At 39.2% G+C, this 21523-nt stretch overlaps 1 protein-coding gene across 1 annotated transcript in view; it reads left to right on the top strand.

The window, feature by feature from the left end:
• The window catches only part of lrp1bb (low density lipoprotein receptor-related protein 1Bb), a 488452-nt gene that overhangs the window by 264270 nt on the left and 202659 nt on the right, over positions 1–21523 (top strand). Inside the window, exons 33-37 of the mRNA XM_063005338.1 lie at positions 3785–3925; positions 5492–5617; positions 7627–7758; positions 15805–15939; positions 19704–19833. Of these exons, the coding sequence (XP_062861408.1) occupies positions 3785–3925; positions 5492–5617; positions 7627–7758; positions 15805–15939; positions 19704–19833 (664 nt within the window). The remainder of the gene's footprint in view (positions 1–3784; positions 3926–5491; positions 5618–7626; positions 7759–15804; positions 15940–19703; positions 19834–21523) is intronic.

Raw genomic sequence — 21523 nt, 5'->3', positions numbered from 1 at the left:
GGGTGTAATCGATTAGCTATTTGGAGCACTGCATGTGGGTTCGTCTAAAACCAACGCCCTATAAATAGTGAACTAGATTACGATCTCAGATGTTTGCACCTCATCTTTGTCACATCTCTCCAAATAAAGATATTTACCAAAGTTAAAAACATGTCATGATCTGGGTTTTAAATCCTATAAAGGTGCCTGGTCTGTAGAGCAGTGAAAATGCTATCTGATGGTTGCCACAGGCTGTATAAATGCCAGGTTTCAATTTTCTGGTCAAGTGCAAAGCAGAAAGTGGTGACAGATCATATCATTTTTTGGGGTTTGTAGGGGGGAATATATACCTAAAATTATTTACAAAGAGCTAGCCTATAGTGGTGTTTGTTAGATGCAAAATTGACAGAATGTTAACAACAAACAAATCCAAGTACTTCATTACATCGCAAGCACATCTCCAATAAACACCAGTACAAGGTAATATAAAGAATTAAACGATTTTATTGACGAGTCAGGGGTGCTCTTTTCTTATAGAAGCAATAGTTAGATACACTGATGAGGCATAACATTGTTAACCTTAACCTAATATTGTGTTGGTCCCCTTTTTGCTGCCAAAACAGTCCTTCAGCTGTGATGCACTGTGTATTCTGACACCTTTCTATCTGAACCAGCATTAACTTCTTCAGCAATTTAAGCTATAGTTGCTCGTCTGTTAGATCAGACTGCATGGGCCAGCCTTTGCTCCCCCTGTGCATCAATGAGCCTTGGCCGCCCATGACCCTGTCGCCGGTTTACCACTGTTCCTTCCTTGGACCACTTTTGATAGATACTGACCAGTGCAGACCGGGAACACCTCACAAGAGCTGCAGTTTTGGAGATGCTCTGATCCAGTCGTCTAGCCATCACAATTTGGCCCTTGTCAAACTCACTCAGATCCTTACGCTTGCCCATTTTTCCTGCTTCTAACATATCAACTGAGGATAAAATGTTTACTTGCAGCCTAATATATCCCATCCACTAACAGGTGCTGTGATGAAGAGATAATCAGTGTTATTCACTTCACCTGTCAGTGGTCATAAAGTTATGCCTGGTCGGTGTATGTCCATTTGGCTTTCTTTATAGGATATTACTTGAAGACCTCTCCCTTAGTTATAATCATATGAAATGCTTACAATGAAAATTGCACTTGATGGGCAGTGCTAAAGCACATGCCATTTTGTTTACTTAAAGCCTCAAACATTTTTCATTTACATTTTTTTTTACCATTTTAGCAGACACTTTTATCCAAAGTGACTTACAGTACTGCGACAGTGTACAGTTTAAGCAATTGAAGGTTAATGGCCTTGCTCAAGGGCGCAACAGCAGCAACCTGGCAGTGGTGGACTTGAACCAGTGACCTTCTGATTACTAGTCCAGTACCTTATCCACTAGACTACAACGTCCCCTCATTTTTCATGTCACCACCTTTTACATCACAAGAAGGCAAGCCGGCGGAGGCAGTGTGATGCTTTGGGCAATGTTCTGCTGGGAAACCTTGGGTCCTGCCATCCATGTGGATGTTACTTTGACTCGTGCCACCTACCTAAGCATTGCTGCAGTCCATGTGCACCCTTTCATGGAAACAGTATTCCCTGATGGCTGTGGCCTCTTTTAGCAGGATGATGTGCCCTGCCACAAAGCAAAAATGGTTCAGGAATGGTTTGAGGAGCACAACAATGAGTTTGAGGTGTTGACTTGGACTCCAAATTCCCCAGATCTCAATCCAATTGAGCATCTGTGGGATGTGCTGGACAAACAAGTCAGATCCAGGGAGGCCCCACCTCGCAACTTACAGGAGTTAAAGGATCTGCTGCTAACATCTTGGTGCCAGATACCACAGCACACCTTCAGGGGTGTAGTGGAGTCCGTGCATCAACGGGTCAGGGCTATTTAGGCAGCAAAAGCGGGAGGTCATAATGTTATGCCTGATCGGTGTATATATGCTGTATGTATATATAGAAACAACCTGTCTAGAAAACATAATGTTATTTGATACATAAAATAAAATGCCTTTAATAGGGTTGTCTGGCAATGTAAAGGCTAAAGGTCTCAAATAGCAGTACATAATGCCACATTCTAAAAAGTACATTCAATTACAGATGGGGAAACAAATTCTTTGAATTATACCAGTCTGGAAAGGGTTACAAAGCCATTGCTAGGGCTCTGGGACCCCATCAAACCACAGTAAGCCATTATACACAAATGGAGCCATTATCCAGAAATAGAGCCATTATCCACAAATAGAAAAAATAATACTTGGAACAGTGGTAAACATTCCCAGGAATGACTGGCCTACAAAAATTACAACAAGAACGCATTGATGTGTTGTCCATCAGTTTGTGACCTGAAGCTCAAGCACTGTTGGTTTATGCAGCAAGAAGGTGATTCAAAACAACTGCTACTGTCAAGATCAGGTTTTAGGTTTAAGGGGGGCAATTACCTTACCACATAGGTGATAAATGTTTTGAATAAATCTTTATCTTGTGAAATAACAGCACATATACCAACCAGGCATAACATTATGAGCACTGACAGGTGAAGTGAATAACACTGATTATCTCTTCATCAGGGCACCTGTTAGTGGGTGGGATATATTAGGCAGCAAGTGAACATTTTATCCTCAAAGTTGATGTGTTAGAAGCAGGAAAAATGGACAAGCGTAAGGATTTGAGTGAGTTTGACAAGGGCCAAATTGTGATGGCTAGACGACTGGGTCAGAGCATCTCCAAAACTGCAGCTCTTGTGGGGTGTTCCCGGTCTGCAGTGGTCAGTGTCTATAAAAAGTGGTCCAAGGAGGGAACAGTGGTAAACCGGCGACAGGGTCACTGATGCACGTGGGGAGCGAAGGCTGGCGCGTGTGGTCTGATTCAACAGACGAGCTACTGTAGCTCAAATTGCTGAAGAAGTTAATGCTGGTTCTGATAGAAAGGTGCCAGAATACACAGTGCATCGCAGTTTGTTGCGTATGGAGCTGTATAGACGCAGACCAGTCAGGGTGCCCATGCTGACCCCTGTCCACCGCCGAAAGCACTAACGATGAGCAGCTCATGTGGCAAAGTCAAATGACATTAAAGAGCTTATTACCAATTACCAGATCTAATAGATTGGAATGATCCAACAGATTAGAATGATCCAATATACTGAAATGTGGTAGAACATGATATTGGCATCAAGAATGTGCAGTGCTTGATGGAATTATGATAACAATGATTAGAATTTTAACCAAATTATGGATTATATGGTGAAGGGATGAAGGCCCCACTAGGGAAAATAATGTCAGGTAAATAGCGGCTAAGGTTGTGTACATTTTCCATTCATATGAGCTGGAAAGAAATTGTCCACTTTTCATCTAATGACTTACCATTTAGTTTGATATCTTGGCCCCCCTGGTGTGAGATTACATCCTTCTTTCCTGCAGCACACAGATATGGTTTAGACTCAGAGCCAAGAACAATCTCTGAGGCTCCAGGGGTAAGCATTGCCTAAATAGGAACAACAAACAAGCTCGCTTTTTGCACTGATGTTCTCATATTGGTTACATTCCAATGCTTTATGAATCTTTTCAGACCATGGCACAGTGCCAGACTGTTCTAAACTCTGCTTCATTGAGGCTTTGTCAAAGTAGTGTAGTGTAGTATAGTGTAGTGTAGTAATGAGCTAAAGCACACCTAGGCACAGGGCTCATTGAGAAAATGCACCTGCATGACAAAACCACGTACTCAGATTTCGGCATGCAAAATGAATGATTTCTGTGCTTAAACAGGTGGCAGGCTGTGGTGGGCCGATGACGATCTGGCACAGTTGGGCACAGTGGCCAAAAGGGATGGGCGCAGTCTTGTAGCATTGCGCAATAAAACCAGCGGAGTGGTCCACATGAAGGTGTATGACCGAGACGGCCAAAAAGGTGAGCAACTTTGTATAAATAGACTCTTGACAGGTTAAATATAAAATCTAAAAGGCGCTCAGGTGGTGCAGCGGTAAAACATGCTAGCACACCAGAGCTGACAAACTTGTTGGTTCGAAACTTAGATCTGCCATCCAATTGGCTGTTGTTCAAGGGCAGGGTGCCGGAGGGGATTCCTCATAACTGATACCAAGTGATTTAGTGTTTCAGCTTTTATTTTGTCCCATTCTTCCTGCAAACACGTCTTAAGATGTACAACAGTACGGGGTCGTCGTTGTCGCATTTTTTGTTTCAAAATTCTCCACACATGCTCTATTGGGGACCTCTTTTTTTTCACCTCATTACTAGCCCTAAATTCCCCCCATCCCAACTTTTTTTGGAATGTGTTGCAGGCCTGAAATACAGGAATGGATGTTTATTAACAAATGAAATGAAGTTGAGCAGACAAAACATGAAATATTTCAAACTGTCTGCAATCAAATAAAAGTCCAAGTAAATGTAAGGAACACTGCACTTTTATTTTATTTGTATTTTCCAAACTGTCCCAACTTCTTCGGATTTGGAGTTGTAAATACATAAATATGAGAAATTAGAGGCTACAGTTATATTGACTGTGCTTGGTCTATCTGCCTTATTTGATAATGGGGTCACCGCAAATTAATACAAAACCAATTCCAGCTTATCAATATAATAAAAGATTATAAAATAGACAAAACTAAATAGTTTGATGAGAATGAAAAGAATGGGCTTTAAATGTCAGGCACTTTTTAACACTAATATTAAAACATCATTTAAATCTTCTGAAAGAATGTCTCCAGTATAGTTTAGAGACTTGAAGGAGTTTATTTAAAATGCTTTGAAGTTGTTTTGCCCTTCACTTTACTAAACCACATATTGGTATTTCCTTTAACTTTTTACCTGTCTGTTTATGTTCAAGGGTGTGACTTTGAAATGCTTCAGAACAGTAAGTACACGGTAATGTAAAATTAAAATGGCCTGTGAAATTAGATGTAAATGGGAAATAATGGCTGACTGGGTTTTCAAGGATTTTAATTTGCGTCTGATTTAATTCTGCATAGATTATAACGAGTAACCTTTGTAGTTTATTGTTTGAACATTGCGTTCGGTTTGATAACACAAATAGATCCTCCCTTTCTTTTTAATATGTAAAAGTGCACTGCAGACTCAAGATTTATTGGCAAATCGTTCTTCCATTTTCTAAGTTATTAGGCAAATAATTCAGGGTAATGGCAGCTCCATTAACAACGTTGCCTTGGATCCCACTAAACTGTCCATTTAAATAAGGAACGACCATTAAGTAGGCTGTGATGTATATCTATCCAGTCCCTAAACTTCTCAAGCAGCAGTTAGCTTCTCTATTCATATTCAGTGCTGTCTCATTACTGTTTGGACTGCTACAGCAGGCTCTCCTTGGGAGCACAGCGGGGTGGATGCTTCCTACGTGTGTCCCATTAGTTATTCAGAGACACTATCAAACTACAGCCAGAGTTTAGAAAAGTTTTGTTGATGCATTCAAACTTGTGGGTGGTATATTTTGTTTTGTAGGTAGGAATGCCTGTCAGCTGAACAATGGCGGCTGTTCTCAGCTCTGCCTTCCTACATCTGAGAATACCCGGAGCTGTGCCTGCACCGTGGGCTACAATCTGCGTCCGGACCGCCTCTCCTGTGAAGGTAGGTACAGGAACAGAGGTATTAAGCAGATAAAGTATGGGAAGAAAGCTGTTTCACTTAAAGATATTCACAACAAGGCATCATGTGATTAACTATTATGTCACAATAACTAATTATTATATTTCCTTATAATAAACAATGTTGTTATAGGACTTTGGATTATAAAGCAGCATGCTTTTAGTATGATTTATTCATTTATTTATTTTTTAAGAAACAAAATAATAATAACAACAAAACAACAAGAAACAATAAAATATTAATAATAGTAATAATAATAATAATAATAATAACAAAACAAGAAACAACAAAATAACAACAATAATAATAATAATGATAATAATAATAATAATAATAATAATAACAAAACAACAAGAAACAACAAAATAATCTTAATAGTAATATAATAATAATAATAATAATAATAACAAAACAAGGAACAACAAAATAACAATAATAATAATAATAACAATAATAACAAAACTAAAAACAACAAAATAATAATAATAATAATAACAAAACAACAAGAAACAACAAAATAATAATAATAATAATAACAAAACAAGAAACAACAAAATAATAATTATATTATTATTATTATTATTATTAATAATAATAATAATAATAACAAAACAAGAAACAACAAAATAATAATAATAACAAAACAAGAAACAACAAAATAATAATAATAACAAAACAACAAGAAACAAAATAATAATAATAATACTTATTATTATTAATTATTATTTTTATTATTATTATTATATTTATTTATTTATTTATTATTGTTCTTTTATAAATCTTTAGTAACTGCTTGATCCTGATCAGTGTCAAAGTGCATTCAGGGTCACCCAAAACACTAAACAGCCAAAACACTAAACAGCCAAAACACTAAGTACTAAGCAACAATCCATACTGGACAAAGTACTGGTGGACACTGTGTCCAATATGACTTTGAAATGTGAGAGGGGAAAAAATAAAAAGAAATAAACAAATAAATTAATAAACAAATAAATAAGTAAAATAAATAAATCAAAATAAATAAATACTTAAATAAATAAATAAAGTGGATACAAGCAGAACTTATTAAACTAAAATAGTAACGAGGTGTAGTTAAATCCTGGTTCCCAGAACACTGGTACAACTATATGCTGTGCCACCATTGTACACCGTCATTTGTATCAAAACGTCCTACATACAATTTTCAGCTCTAAATTAAAAATCAGGGCGGCATTGTGACACAGCATGTCTTGTGTGTGTCACACAGCTTCTGGGGCCAGTGTTCAATCTCACTTCTGATTACTACCTGTGTAAAGCACATTTTCCCAAGTGTACATAGAGATCTATGTGGTATTCTAGATTATTTTTACTGTTAAAGCAAACAGCAGAAGATAATCTAGCTTCTCTAAATCATCTCTTGATATAACGAAGTATAAATAAGTGAATAAGTAATGCTTTGCTGTAACCCACTCAGGGTATGTTTTTACTTGGTACCCAGTGTTTAGGGATATGCCTTAGATTTCAAGTGCGCCAAATAGGATCAGTGTTTACTAATGACAATATTAATACATATTAATAATGAATATCAATTTCTTATTGCCAGGATGCATTTACATTATATCACACGAAGGAGGTCTGATTTACAAACCACATGCAATCAATGTACATATAACTCTGCTGTATAAATTATTAGGTTGTATATTGTTCAATTATTTATCATTGACATTTATATTTTTTTTCCTAGTTCCTAAAAACATTCTAAAGGTTTACTAACTTTAGCCTACAATGTATTTATTGTTTCAAAAGGAAAGAAAAACGATGATATGATGATATGATTTGATATTTTGCCAAGACTTGACCATACTGCTGACAACTAATTATAACATTGGTTTTTAATTCAACACATATGATGTCTGTTTTCCCCATTTTGCATCCTAGCAAGCACTATGTCCAAATTTACAAAAATAAATACCAGCCCTATATGTCATTGGTGTTGGTTTTCTGTTTAACAGGATTAAGCTCCTTTCTGATGTATTCTGTGCATGAGGGAGTGCGTGGAATCTCTCTGGACCCCTCTGACCATGCAGAAACTCTGATGCCCATTACTGGTACCCTCTTTGCTGTGGGAGTGGACTTCCATGCAGGTAAGCATTTATCACTCAATCAATCAATTACTTTGGAGTCTTGGGGTGTGTTCGAAAACCTAGTGAGCTGCCTTGCTGTCTTACTGCCTACATAAACCGGGTTTCCATCCAAACGTTTCGCAAGTGTAATGCGCATTTACGAAATATCGGCAGAAAAAAAGCGAAAAATGTTGCGTTTCCATCAACTACAGTTATGCGAAAAAACCTTTACATGACGTGTCAACGCGCTGCAGAGAAACAAGCAAGATGGAGAGATTTAATTTGGTTTTTACTTCAAGTAGAATTATATTTACAACGATTTGCCATCTTTTTATGGTTATGTTGTTTGCAGCTAAGAGACGTCGGGCAGAACGAGCAATGGCCCATCTAATGTGGGCTCAAATCTCCGTGCCACGGCGACGTTCACCTCGCATCTGAGAATAAACGCACTAAACAATTTAGGGCGCACATTGTGCAGAACCATTTTTCAGACGAGCTTTGGATCAAGAATTTCAGAATGTCAAAATCAGCCTTTGATAAGCTATGCACCATGATCAGGTAATCTGTAGAGCCAAAAGTTTACAGTCACCGGCCACCCATGCCAACTGAAAAGAGGATTGCTATTGCCTTGTACAATCTGGCCACTTGTGCGGAGTTCGGCGTAAGCGTAACAACAGTTCACCGTAGTGTATACGCTGTATGCCAAGCAATAACATCAAAACTAATGAAACATTACGTCGTATTACCAAATGTGCAGGAGGCAGAAGAAATAGTACAGTGTAATTATGCAGCGCACCACATACCACAGGTGTACGGTGACTTAGAGCTTGAAACGTCATCGCTTATTTGCAAAACCCGTTTCCATCCCCTTTTTTCGCATTTCGGCGATGCAATATTTTAACTTTTCCACCTCGTTCAATCGTGAAAACTTTTTTTTGCGATATTTGGGTCTTTTTTCGAATTTTGAGCTTTTCCATCCAGGTATTTTAATGCGCATTTTCAAAATTCGCAGAAAGTTGGTGGATGGAAAACCGTCTATAGGCAGCTACTGTATCTAAGTAGAAAGGATTCTACTAAGTCAATGACTTATAAGGCAGGTTGTTCGAACGCGCTACTTAGACAGTGATTCCATCAGTTTTACCATTGAAATTTTAAGATACCTTACTAGTGAGGATATTAAGGCATCTAGGATTTTGAACAGCCTCCTTCTCTGGAGCTCGCGTAGGATGCCGTAAAATGCTGTCTATGTAGAGAGCTCCCTAGGTTTTCGAACACACCCTTAGTCTTAGGTGTGTTAGTGTGTGTTGCTGCTGGAGTTTTTAAATACCGTGTCCACTCACTGTCCACTCTATTAGACTCTCCTACCTAGTTGGTCCACCTTGAAGGTGTGAAGTCAGAGATGATCGCTCATCTATTGCTGCTGTTTGAGTTGGTCATCTTCTAGACCTTCATCAGTGGTCACAGGATGCTGCCCATGTGGTGCTGTTGGCTGGATATATTTTTGGTTGGTGGACTATTCTCGATCCAGCAGTGACCGTGAGGTGTTTAAAAACTCCATCAGCACTGCTGTCTTATCCACCATGTCATTGTCACTGCAGTGCTGAGTCTGTAGTGGTCCTGGAAGAGTCCTGACCATTGAAGAACAGGGTGAAAGCAGGCTAAAAATGTATGTAGAGAAATAGATGGACTACAGTCAGTAATTGTAGAACTACAAAGTGCTCCGATATGGTAAGTGGAGCTGATAAAATGGACAGTTAGTGTAGAAACAAGGAGGTGGTCATGTTATGCCTAATCGGTGTATAAATAAACATCCATCGTCAGAGCAAACCAAAGCACCTGAAAAGCATCAGCGCTTATGAATTACAGGTGACTGTTATTAATAATGCTGGGAAAGGCACGTCTCTGAACTGCTAAACTGCTGAATATGCATTCAGCATCCACCTTGTTACACTCTATGTAAAATAAAGCCTGTACCACTTCTCATGCCTCACATTTATCACAGTGTTCACTGTCAAACATGCAGTCTAATATTAGCTACACATCTTTGTACTTGCTCACAGGTAATAGAAAACCTACATTTCAGATTTTATAAAAATAACAGGTTAAAGCAGGTTAAGCAAGTCAATGCTGGCGGTTCCAAAAAAATGCTTTTCGTATTCCCTAAAACCAGCATCATAAGGGACGCACTTATATATTAGCCGATTCATCAAAGGGATGGAGCGTACAGACGGCTGTGCAGGATCTCGGTGGCATGCTGGAGATTTTGTCAGTCTATGCATTATTCATGCCTCAAATGGGCTGTTCTGAAGTGATTTCGCTGCAGCTCGACTGCAACATGATTGACCCTGTTTATTGAGAATTCAATTGTGACAAGTGGCATGAGAAATGAGGGTAGGTAGGGGAAGCGGTCCTCATGTGATGCCACCGACTTATTAAAAGCCAGAAATATGAAATAGATTTTTATTTTTGTTACTGTATGTCCTCTCAAATACACATATAGATTTTGGTTGAGAACTATGGAGAATTAGTGTGTATTATATGCATTTTATTGTGCACCAGTTTTAATTTACCTGGGTTTAAATAAGTAAATACACCAATCAAGCATAACATTATGACCACCTTCTTAATATTGTGTTGGTCCCCTTTTTGCTGCCAAAACAGCCATGACCTGTTAAGGCATGGACTTCACTAGACCCCTGAAGGTGTGCTGTGGTATCTGGCACCAAGATGTTAGCAGCAGATCCTTTAACTCCTGTAAGTTGCGAGGTGGAGCCTCCATGGATCAGACTTGTTTGTCCAGCACATCCCACAGATCCTCGATTGGATTGAGAGGGAATCTGGGGAATTTGGAGGCCAAGTCAACACCTCAAACTCGTTGTTGTGCTCCACAAACCATTGCTGAACCATTTTTGCTTTGTGGCAGGGTGCGTTATCCTGCTGAAAGAGGCCACAGCCATCAGGGAATACTGTTTCCATGAAAGGGTGTACACGGTCCGCAACACTGCTTAGGTAGGTGGTACGTGTCAAAGTAACATCCACATGGATGGCAGGACCCACGGTTTCCCAGCCGAACATTGCTCAAAGCATCACACTGCCTCCGCCGGCTTGCCTTCTTCCCATAGTGCATCCTGGTGTAGTGCATCCTGGTGTCATGTCATCCACACGATGTAAAAGAAAACGTAATTCATCAGACCAGGCCACCTTCTTCCATTGCTCTGTGGTCCAGTTCCGATGCTCACGTGCCCATTGTTGGCGCTTTCGGTGGTGGACAGGGGTCAGCATGGGCACCCTGACTGGTCTGCGGCTATGCAGCCCCATATGCAACATACTGCGATGCACTGTGTGTTCTGACACCTTTCTATCAGAACCAGCATTAACGTCTTCAGCAATTTGAGCTACAGTAGCCACTGCAGACTGGGAACACCCCACAAGAGCTGAAGTTTTGGAGATGCTCTGACCCAGTCGTCTAGTCATCACAATTGTCAACTATGTCAAACTCGCTCAAGTCCTTACGCTTGCCAATTTTCCTGACTCTAACACACAAATTTGAGGATAAAATGTTCACTTGCTGCCTAATATATCCCACCAACTCAGAGGTGCCGTGATGAAGAGATAATTAGCGTAATTCACTTCACCTGTCAGTGGTCGTAATGTTATGCCTGATGGGTGTAAAGTCTAGTTAGTACATAATCTAAAATTGGTTCTTTAGAGATTTTTATGTTTTAATTTAATATTAGTAAAACATCAGATAACTGGCCTAAATCACAAACCCACTTCTGTGTGCAAAAATGTAATGAAAGCTGAAAGTTGTTAAGCTTCTTCAGGGATGGATTTAATAATAGTACTTTACTGAGTACATTAATAAGGTCCAGAAACTCGATAAAAGTAAACAAGCACTCGAGTGACCTTGGTGGAAATCATAGAGTATATATGCCTTATAAAACTGGTTTTTATTTTTAAAAAAGAGGGATAAAACATTTTAGCAGAGAAAAATACTGTCACAGGAGTCAAGAAATATCCTACCTTACAAGAAGTACAACTTTTCTGCTTCCACAAACTAATAAACTTAGAAAAAAACAGGTAGAAGGCAAAATGTAATCAGAACAAGAAAGCGAGAAGGCAACACAAAGGGGGTGTCTAAATTTGTTGTGTTGTCCAGTTTCAAATCTGTAAGCTTTAGCTTAAATTTGTTTGTTTACTTTCTGAACATAGACACAGAGCTAGACATAGAGGTGACAATGGCGAAATGCAATTCTGTGCAAGCTGGCATTGCTTTCTGCACTCGCATTGTGTCTGTGATTAGCATTCAATTTACTGAAGCTGAAGGTCATCTCACAAATTACAGCAGGCAGCAACTATTAAATGCATTTTGAGTTCTGGTGTGAAATTGTCAACCACAGAGTCATTTTAACTGGTGTCATAACAACACTGATATGGCTGAAAACACATTAGAAAGGTAATGAGTTTCATCCTGTAGAAAACTCTGTACACTATACACTGTCATTACAAATAGAATCCACCTGTTTTCTTTTTTCTTGTTTCTGTTTTCATGTGTAATTATCTATCTATATATGTCTGTCTGTCTGTCTATTTGTATGTCTATCTGTCAGTCTGTCTATCTATCTATCTATCTATCTATCTATCTATCTATCTATCTATCTATCTATCTATCTATCTATCTGTCTGTCTGTCTGTCTGTCTGTCTGTCTGTCTGTCTCTGTCTGTCTGTCTGTCTGTCTGTCTGTCTGTCTGTCTGTCTGTCTGTCTGTCTGTCTGTATGTATGTCTGTCTGTCTGTTTGCCTATCTATCTGTCTGTCTGTCTGCCTATCTGTCTGTCTGTCTGTCTGTTTATCTGTCTGTATGTACAGTTGTGTTCAAAATAATAGCAGTCCAACATCACTAACCAGATCAATCACTGTTTTTGGTAGAAATTATATTTATACATGGCAAAAAACTTACTAGTAGGTGTAGTAGAGTAATAAAAAACCAACAGACCCAACCATCATGACATGCATGCTGCTGATTCTGTGTAATTGAATAAGTAACTAAAAGGGGCGTGTTCAAAATAATAGCAGTGTAAAGTTCAATTAGTGAGGTCATTCATTCTGTGAAAAAATGGGTGTCAAACAGGTGGCCCTTATTAAAGTATAAAAGCAGCAGATGTTGTACATGCTGGTTATGGTGCATTTCTCTCTAAAAAACAGAGTGAAATGGGTTGTTCCAGACATTGTTCAGAAGAACAGCGTACTTTGATTAAAAAGTCGATTGGAGAGGGAAAAACCTAAAAAAGTGCAGAAAATTATAGGCTGCTCAGCTAAAATGATTTCAAATGCTTTAAAATGGCAACCAAAACCAGAAAGACGTGGAAGAAAATGGAAAACTACCATTCGGATGGATTGAAGAATAGCCAAAATGGCAAAGACTCAGCCAATGATCAGCTCCAGGGAGATCAAAGAAGGTCTAAAGTTACCTAAGAGTACTGTGACAGTTAGAAGACGCCTGTGTGAAGCCAAGCTATCGGCAAGAAGCCCCCGCAAAGTCCCATTGTTGCAAAAACGACATGTGCTGAAGAGGTTACAATTTGCCAAAGAACACATTCACTGGCCTAAAGAGAAATGGCGCAACATTTTGTGGACTGATGAAAGCAAGATTGTTCTTTTTGGGTCTAGTGGCCGCAGACAGTTTGTCAGACGACCCCCGAACACTGAATTCAAGCCACAGTACACTGTGAAGACAGTGAAGCATGGTGGCGCAAGCATCATGATATGGGGATGTTTCTCATACTATGGTGTCAGGCCTATTTATCGCATACCAGGGATCATGGATCAGTTTGAATACATCCAAATACTTGAAGAGGTACAGGAAAGCTAAATATTGAAGCATTTTTCAGTTTAAACAGTAAATGTTTGAGTTTGTAAAGAAAAATGCAGACACTGCTATTTTTTTGAACAGCCTAATATTCCCTTTTCTTCTCTTTCTGTAAAGTAATAACACATTTGATCAATTTTAATTCATGTTTTGATTTGGAAAAGAATGTGCAGTGTTGTCAATGCATTTGTGTGTATGAAAATAAAAGCTATATAAGAATTCTGAGCTTTATTCACTTTTTTAAACACACTGCTATTATTTTGAACACAACTGTATATCTATCTGTCAGTCCATCTGTCTATCTATTTATTTGTCTTTCTATCTGTCTGTTTATCTGTCTGCCTGTTTGTCTACCTATATATCTGTCTGTCTGTCTGTCTGGCTATCTATCTATTTGTCTATCTGTCTGCCTGTTTGTCTACCTATGTATTTGTCTGTCTGTCTGACTGTCTGTCTATCTGTCAGTCTGTCTGTCTATCTATCTGTCTGACTGTCCGTATCTGTCAGTCTGTCTGTCTATCTGTCTATCTATCTGCCTGTCTGTCTGTCCATCTATCTGCCTGTCTGTCTGTCTATCTATCTATCTATCTATCTATCTATCTATCTATCTATCTATCTATCTATCTATCTATCTATCTATCTATCTATCTATCTATCTGTCTATCTATTTATCTGTCTTTCTATCTGTCTGTCTATCCATCTATCTGTCTGCCTGTTTGTCTACCTATATATCTGTCTGTCTACCTATATATCTGTCTGTCTCTGTCTGTCTATCTATCTATCTGTCTGTCTCTGTCTGTCTGTCTGTCTGTCTGTCTATCTGTCTGTCTATCTGTCTGTCTATCTATCTATCTGTCTGTCTGTCTGTCTGTCTGTAAGTCACCTTCCGATCCATTTTCCCAGCGTACCAACTTTTTAATGCCATCAGCAAAAAATGTTTTTGGTTGAGCGTGTAGCCACTGATGCACCGCTACTTTCACATAATCATCACATGAAAATCTTCTTCCCCTTAAAGCTCCTTTGAGCATCCAAAACGGTGGAAATCAGATGGCTGCTACTCCTTTCACCCTCACTGCTTCCAACCACCTTTTTGAAGATCCCTCATATAACCCAACTGATATGCAATATTGGGTCTGTCTGAAAACCTAGTGAGCTGACTTGCTGCCCACTGCCTACCTGCCTATGGCAATTAGGTCATCACAGTTTTCTCTTAACACAGTAAGCCTTAGGCCATTCAAACCAATTGGCTGATCCGGCACAACCCGCTAGCTAACATCTCCTTTTGTGTACCAAAAATGGTTAAATTATCACTGACAAGCCCATATTTGCAAATAAATCACACTTTAAAATCAATGTGTATTTATTCACTGCTAAGAAAGAACTGGAAGCTCACTGGTTATTTAGTCAGATTATCACTTAGAATTAAGGCACCTCAGTAGGCAGTAGTAATCTTTTGTCTGCTAAACATTAGCAATTGAGTTACAAGCCAACAAAAGCATTAAAAACATTCAAAAAATGAATGTTTCTTATGAACAACATTCAAAAAAGTCAAAGGCACAGCAGGACTATGCTCCTCCTGTCCCTAATATATTTGCCCAAGGAAGCTTGGCCAGAAGTGCTGACCTCAGTTAAAGGACTCGGCAGACAGATGGACAGTTCTTCCCCGCTCCATCATTGCCCTGTACAAGGGCAGCATGTTACAGCTCAGCTCAGGTAAGCTGGCGGAACCTGAGTCCAGTTTAGCATGAAACAGATGTGAGCCTTCCAGCTGGCTGCCATCACATGCAAGAATTCCGTTATCTGGGTGCATTTACATGAGGGTAAAAAATAAACCGGTCCCTGTCACTGTGCATATTTACATGGGAAAGAAGCCGTGGAGCTGATGTGTGTGCTGGTTTTAAATCCCAACATGCAGGAAATCAGCATATTTTATGATTTGTGTGAATAATTTGTGATTATAAGCTATATCAGATGTGTTATCAGAAAAGCAAAGCATTTATATGCTGTGTTGAAATGACGCGAGCGGTTTGTTGAATGCATTGACAGGAGTAATGGCATCACCCACGTTTGTTTTGTACAAACACAGTATGCCTGCTGTTCCATGTGAAAGAGTTGTAAGAGATGTAGTAGATAGAAGCGTCTGGGCTCCTGTTGTGAAATATGGGCTCCTGTTGTGAAATATGGCTTCCTGTCTGCAGGCAATGACACAGTCTACTGGACAGATATGGGCATGAACCGCATCTCCAGAGCCAAAAGGGACCAGACATGGCGAGAACACATTATTACCACTGGCATCAGCAGAGTGGAGGGGATCGCTGTGGATTGGATTGCAGGTAAGATATCTATATATGATGTTATTATTTACAATTTAGAAAATGTGCTGCAAGAGGGATAAGTGTATGATTGCTTCAGAATGTGGTCTGACTTTAATACCATTAAACACCTTTAGGATCAACTGGAAAGTCAATTGCGAGCATTCAAACATCACTGCATGACTTATCAAATGATATTTTGCCTAAATTAACACAATTAATATGAAGAAAAGATAAGAGCTGAGAAAGATACCCAATATCTAAGTTTACTCTTCTCAGAAAAGACAGTGGTACCTTGTAACTTGATGTCCCCTAAACTCAAAATATTTAATATTCTTTGTCAAGAAATTTGTACCCTTAAACTCGACGGTTACCTTAAACTCAATGTGTTCAGCTTTTTTATGTATTTATTTAATTTCAAATTAACAATGAACAGTCGCTTTGTTCAGCGCTTGGCTTGAGTGGATCAGTAATTCGTCATCAAAGTGCGAATATGAGACGAATCTGCATTTGTGCTCCACATGTACCTTTGCTTAGCTCATGCTCATGTTTCACTTTTAAACTTGTTATAGCTTGAGGTTCTGAGAAATGTTTTGAAAGAGTCTAAAACGCTTAGCGTTAAAAAAAGCTCAACATGACATGTATTAAAAGAACGACATAGGGGGCCGCTCAGGTGGCGCAGCGGTAAAAAAAAAACACGCTGGAACCAGAGCTGGGATCTCGAATATATTGTATCGAATCTCAGCTCTGCCTGCCGGCTAAGGCTGAGAGGCCACATGAACAATGATTGGCCTGTTGTTCAGATATGGGCGGGACTAAGCCGGATGGGGTGTCTCTCTCATGACTGGTGCAATTACGACCTCTGCTGGCTGATTGATGGCGCCTGCACAGAGATGAGAAAAGAGTGCTCTTAGGGTGTGTCTCTCCATACACAGTGCTGAGCTGCACTGCACTCGTCAAAGTGTAGGTGATAAGATGCATACAGCATGCTGCCCACGATCGGAGGGGGTGTGGGTTAGCTTTGTTCTCCTCAATCGGAACGGGGATCGGCATTGGTGGAGAGGAAGCATGACACAATCGGGCAATTGGACACACTAAAAAGGGAGAAAAAGGGGAGAAAATGCATAAATAAAATATATATAAAAAAAACTCAACATGGTTTTTATTTATTTAATTCCAAATTAACAATGAACAGCCGCTTTGTTCAGCGATTGGCTTGATTGGTGCAGTAAGACGTCATCAAAGTGCGCATATGAGACGAATCTGCATTTGTGTGGAATAACCGTCAAATTCATACTGAAAGCTTTCACATGTATCTGTGTTTCGCTGCATTTCTTCTCCTGTTTTACTTTTAAACTTGTGTTATAGCTCAGGGTTCTGAGAAATTGTAAGAATCGAGTCTAAAACGCTTATTGTTAAAAAAATCTTAATGTATTAAAAGAACGATATAGAAACACTAAACCTCTCTTAATTATTACTGCTCATAAGTTCTCTCCACTAATAAAATTCCTTCTCCACAATAAGTCACAAGCTTTGTGCACTGCCACACATAGGAAATAACGGCACAGCCAGCTCAAAAGCTAGCGTGCCAGTTCTCATGTGAATGCGCCTTTACTGAACTGAATACAGTATTCCAAGATCAAGCATCTCCATGATTAAGAAGCGTAAGGAAACAATAAAGAAGTAAAAGTAAAGTGCAGGTTTTAATGTATTTTTATTGATTATCAACTGTTTTCAATTGTATTTTAGTGTTATATATATATATATATATATGTATATATATATATATACAGAAAAAAAACTTTAAATAAAGGTTATAAATTAATTTGTATTTAATTAAGGGAAATAAGTATTTGATCCCCTACCAACCAGCAAGAATTCTGACCCCCACAGACCGGTTATGTGCCCATGAGGCACACAAATTAGTCCTGTCCCTGTATAAAAGACACCTGTCACAGAATCAGTTTCTTCCATTCAAATCTCTCGACCACCATGGGCAAGACCAAAGAGCTATCAAAGGACGTCAGGGACAAGATTGTAGACCTGCACAAGGCTGGAATGGGCTACAAGACCATCAGCAAGAAGCTTGGTGAGAAAGAGACCACTGTTGGTGCGATCATTCGAAAATGGAAGAAATACAAGATCACAGTTAATCGCCCTCACTCTGGAGCTCCATGCAAGATCTCACCTGGTGGGGTAAGAATAATTCTGAGAAAGGTGAGGTCAGTCCAGAATTACACGGGGGGAGCTTGTCAATGATCTCAAGGGAGCTGGGAGCAGAGAAATGCTGGATATGACCCCAAGAACACCATCCCCACTAGGCATTTATCTGCCTCCAAACACGGCGAGTGGAGTTGATGCCAAAGAGCTCAATTTTGGTCTCATCTGACCATATCACATTCTCCTAAGCTTTCTCTGAATCATTCAGGTGTTCATTGGCAAACTTCAGACGGGCCTGTACATGAGCCTTCTTGAGCAAAGGGACTTTGCGGGCGCTGCAGGATCTCAATCCATTACGGCGAAGTGTGTTACTAATGGTTTTCTTGGTGACTGTGCTCCCAGCTTCCTTTGAGATCATTGACAAGCTCCTCCCGTGTAATTCTGGACTGACCTCACCTTTCTCAGAATCATTCTTACCCCACCAGGTGAGATCTTGCATGGAGCTCCAGAGTGAGGGTGATTGACTGTGATCTTGTATTTCTTCCATTTTCGAATTATCGCACCAGCAGTGGTCTCTTTCTCACCAAGCTTCTTGCTGATGGTCTTGTAGCCCATTCCAGCCTTGTGCAGGTCTACAATCTTGTCCCTGACGTCCTTTGATAGCTCTTTGGTCTTGCCCATGGTGGTCGAGAGATTTGAATGGAAGAAACTGATTCTGTGACAGGAGTCTTTTATACAGGGACAGGACTAATTTGTGTGCCTCATGTGCACATAACCAATCTGTGGGGGTCAGAATTCTTGCTGGTTGGTAGGGGATCAAATATTTATTTCCCTTAATTAAATAAAAATTAATTTATAACCTTTATTTGAAGGTTTTTTTCTGGATTTTTTGATGATATTCTGTCTCTCTCTGTTAAAATAAACCTTCCATAAAAATTATAGACTGTTCAAGTCTTTGTAAGGGGGTAAACTTACAAAATCAGCAGGGGATCAAATACTTATTTTCCCCACTGTGTATATATATATATATGTGTGTATGTGTGTGTGTGTGTGTGTGTGTGTGTGTGTGTGTGTGTGTGTGTGTGTGTGTGCTATTTTTAGTGTATAAGTGTCAAAAACAATCCCATTATTTTACATTAGCCTAAAATATATGCAGTTCCACGAGACCATGGAACGCATTAACTGGTTTCCCATACATCCTTATGGAAAAAATACCTTTAAACTCAACGCCACTCCCAGAACCAATTGACGTTGAATTTCAAGGTACCACTGTAATGTGTCAATCCAAATGACTATTAGAGGATTTTGGAAGCATTTACCTGAAGCTTAATAAAATGAAACTTGATAGAACAAGATAATTGCCCACAACATATAAGTGAAAAAATGCTGTTGTAAAACCTAAGACTAGTTATACAAAAACATTTACAAGCCATTGAAGCCAAAGGAGGGTACAAGAAAAAAATTAGCACTGGATTAAATAATTTAGCAGTGTGTTCAGCAAATAATAAAATGACTATTATCTCTGTGTTAGTAGAGTGTGTTTTGTGCATTATATCAGATCACATCTGTGCTTATAGTGCTGTAACATATCTTATATTCAATTCATATCCATTTGTCCCACTAAGGTAATCTCTACTGGACAGACCATGGTCTCAACCTAATCGAAATAGCTCGCCTGAATGGTATGTATCGCTCAGTGGTGATCTCAGAGGGGCTGGACCAACCAAGAGCCATCGCAGTCCACCCACAGCGAGGGTACGTCACCTTAACAAAACTCAAACCAAGTACATGCATTGATTTTTAGTATCATCTTCCTCAAATGCCTTTGGCCTTTGGACATGTTTTACAGTCGACAGCATTTATTCAGAAAATCGAGCCCTGTTCAGTGAACTGAATCTCTGGTTAAGTCAAAGTTTATTGTGAAAATACACAGCTCGAAATGCAGTTTTTCAATGGACCACCAACCAGGTGTTTTGTAGATTATACAGCACTAGGTATCAATTTGCATGGCAATTAAAATCAAATCTGTAATTATGTTAACCCTTATAAAATCTCACTGGCAGATTCAAAATGCTACTTTTTATAAAATCTGTGAAATTTCAGGTCGAATATTTACAGCACTTTAGAGAGTAGAACCCTACTTTTCTACAAGATCAGTATTTTTAGGTCTTATGTAATAAACACTATGCATTTTTTATTATGAACTTGCTCATACAATTACTGACTGCAGCCCATCCGTTGCTCTGCACATTTGTGGGGTACTGGTATGGTGTATCAGATGCAGCAGTGTTAGGATTTGTAAATGCCTTATTGTCAGTGCTGGGAGGTGAACAGTGTCTTGGGATAAGAATGTTTCCAGCCTGTTTATGATGAGTGCTCCTGGAGTGAGAGGTGTGGCACTTAAACCAACTCCAGGAGCACTATCGTCTCCTGCCACGCCCCCTCACTGTGATTGGTCACTAGCTAATTACACACTGGCATTTAAGAGGAAAGCTGTGGGCCCGCCAGTGGGAACTATTGTTATTTGATTTGATGCTGTCTGGTCTGGTCTGGTCTGGTCTGGTCTGGTCTGGTCTGGTCTGGTCTGGTCTGGTCTGGTCTGGTCTTACTCTGACTCTGACTCTGACTCTGACTCTCTCAGTTCAGTTTGGTTTATCTTTATCCTGTCGGTCTGTACATAGCTCATGTTCGTTTGATTTGGTTTATCTTTGTATTTGTCTTTGCGTTTGCCTATGCTTATGCCTGTGTCTTTGTTAATTTGGTGCCTTTATGTTATTTTAGTTTGTTTGATTTGTTTTGTTTGTCCTGTTTGTTCTGTTTGCCTTTTTTTCCCGTTTGTCTGTATGTTCCTGTCAGTTTGCTCCCATTCATTTGCTAATGTTTGTTTTGTTTGCTCTGTAATGTTTGTTTGTTACTGTTCTTGCCTTTTTTAGTCTTGTTTGTTTGTTACTGTTCTTGCCTTGTTTAGTCTTGTTTGTTTGTTACTGTTCTTGCCTTGTTTAGTCTTGTTTGTTTGTTACTGTTCTTGCCTTTTTTAGTCTTGTTTGTTTGTTACTGTTCTTGCCTTTTTTTAGTCTTGTTTGGTTGTTACTGTTCTTGCCTTTTTTAGTCTTGTTTGTTTGTTACTGTTCTTGCCTTCTTTAGTCTTGTTTGTTACTGTTCTTGCCTTGTTTAGTCTTGTTTTTTTGTTACTGTTCTTGCCTTTTTCAGTCTTGTTTGTTTGTTTGTTACTGTTCTTGCCTTTTTTAGTCGTGTTTGTTACTGTTCTTGCCTTGTTTAGTCTTGTTTGTTTGTTACTGTTCTTGCCTTTTTCAGTCGTTTGTTTGTTTGTTTGTTACTGTTCTTGCCTTTTTTTAGTCGTGTTTGTTACTATTCTTGCCTTGTTTAGTCTTGTTTGTTTGTTACTGTTCTTGCCTTTTTCAGTCGTTTGTTTGTTACTGTTCTT

The sequence above is a fragment of the Trichomycterus rosablanca genome, chromosome 12 (assembly GCF_030014385.1).
Source record: "Trichomycterus rosablanca isolate fTriRos1 chromosome 12, fTriRos1.hap1, whole genome shotgun sequence".
NCBI classification, from domain to species: Eukaryota; Metazoa; Chordata; class Actinopteri; order Siluriformes; family Trichomycteridae; genus Trichomycterus; species Trichomycterus rosablanca.
The sequence above is the reverse complement of the archived record's forward strand: the minus strand, read 5'-3'. Positions and strand labels throughout refer to the sequence as shown.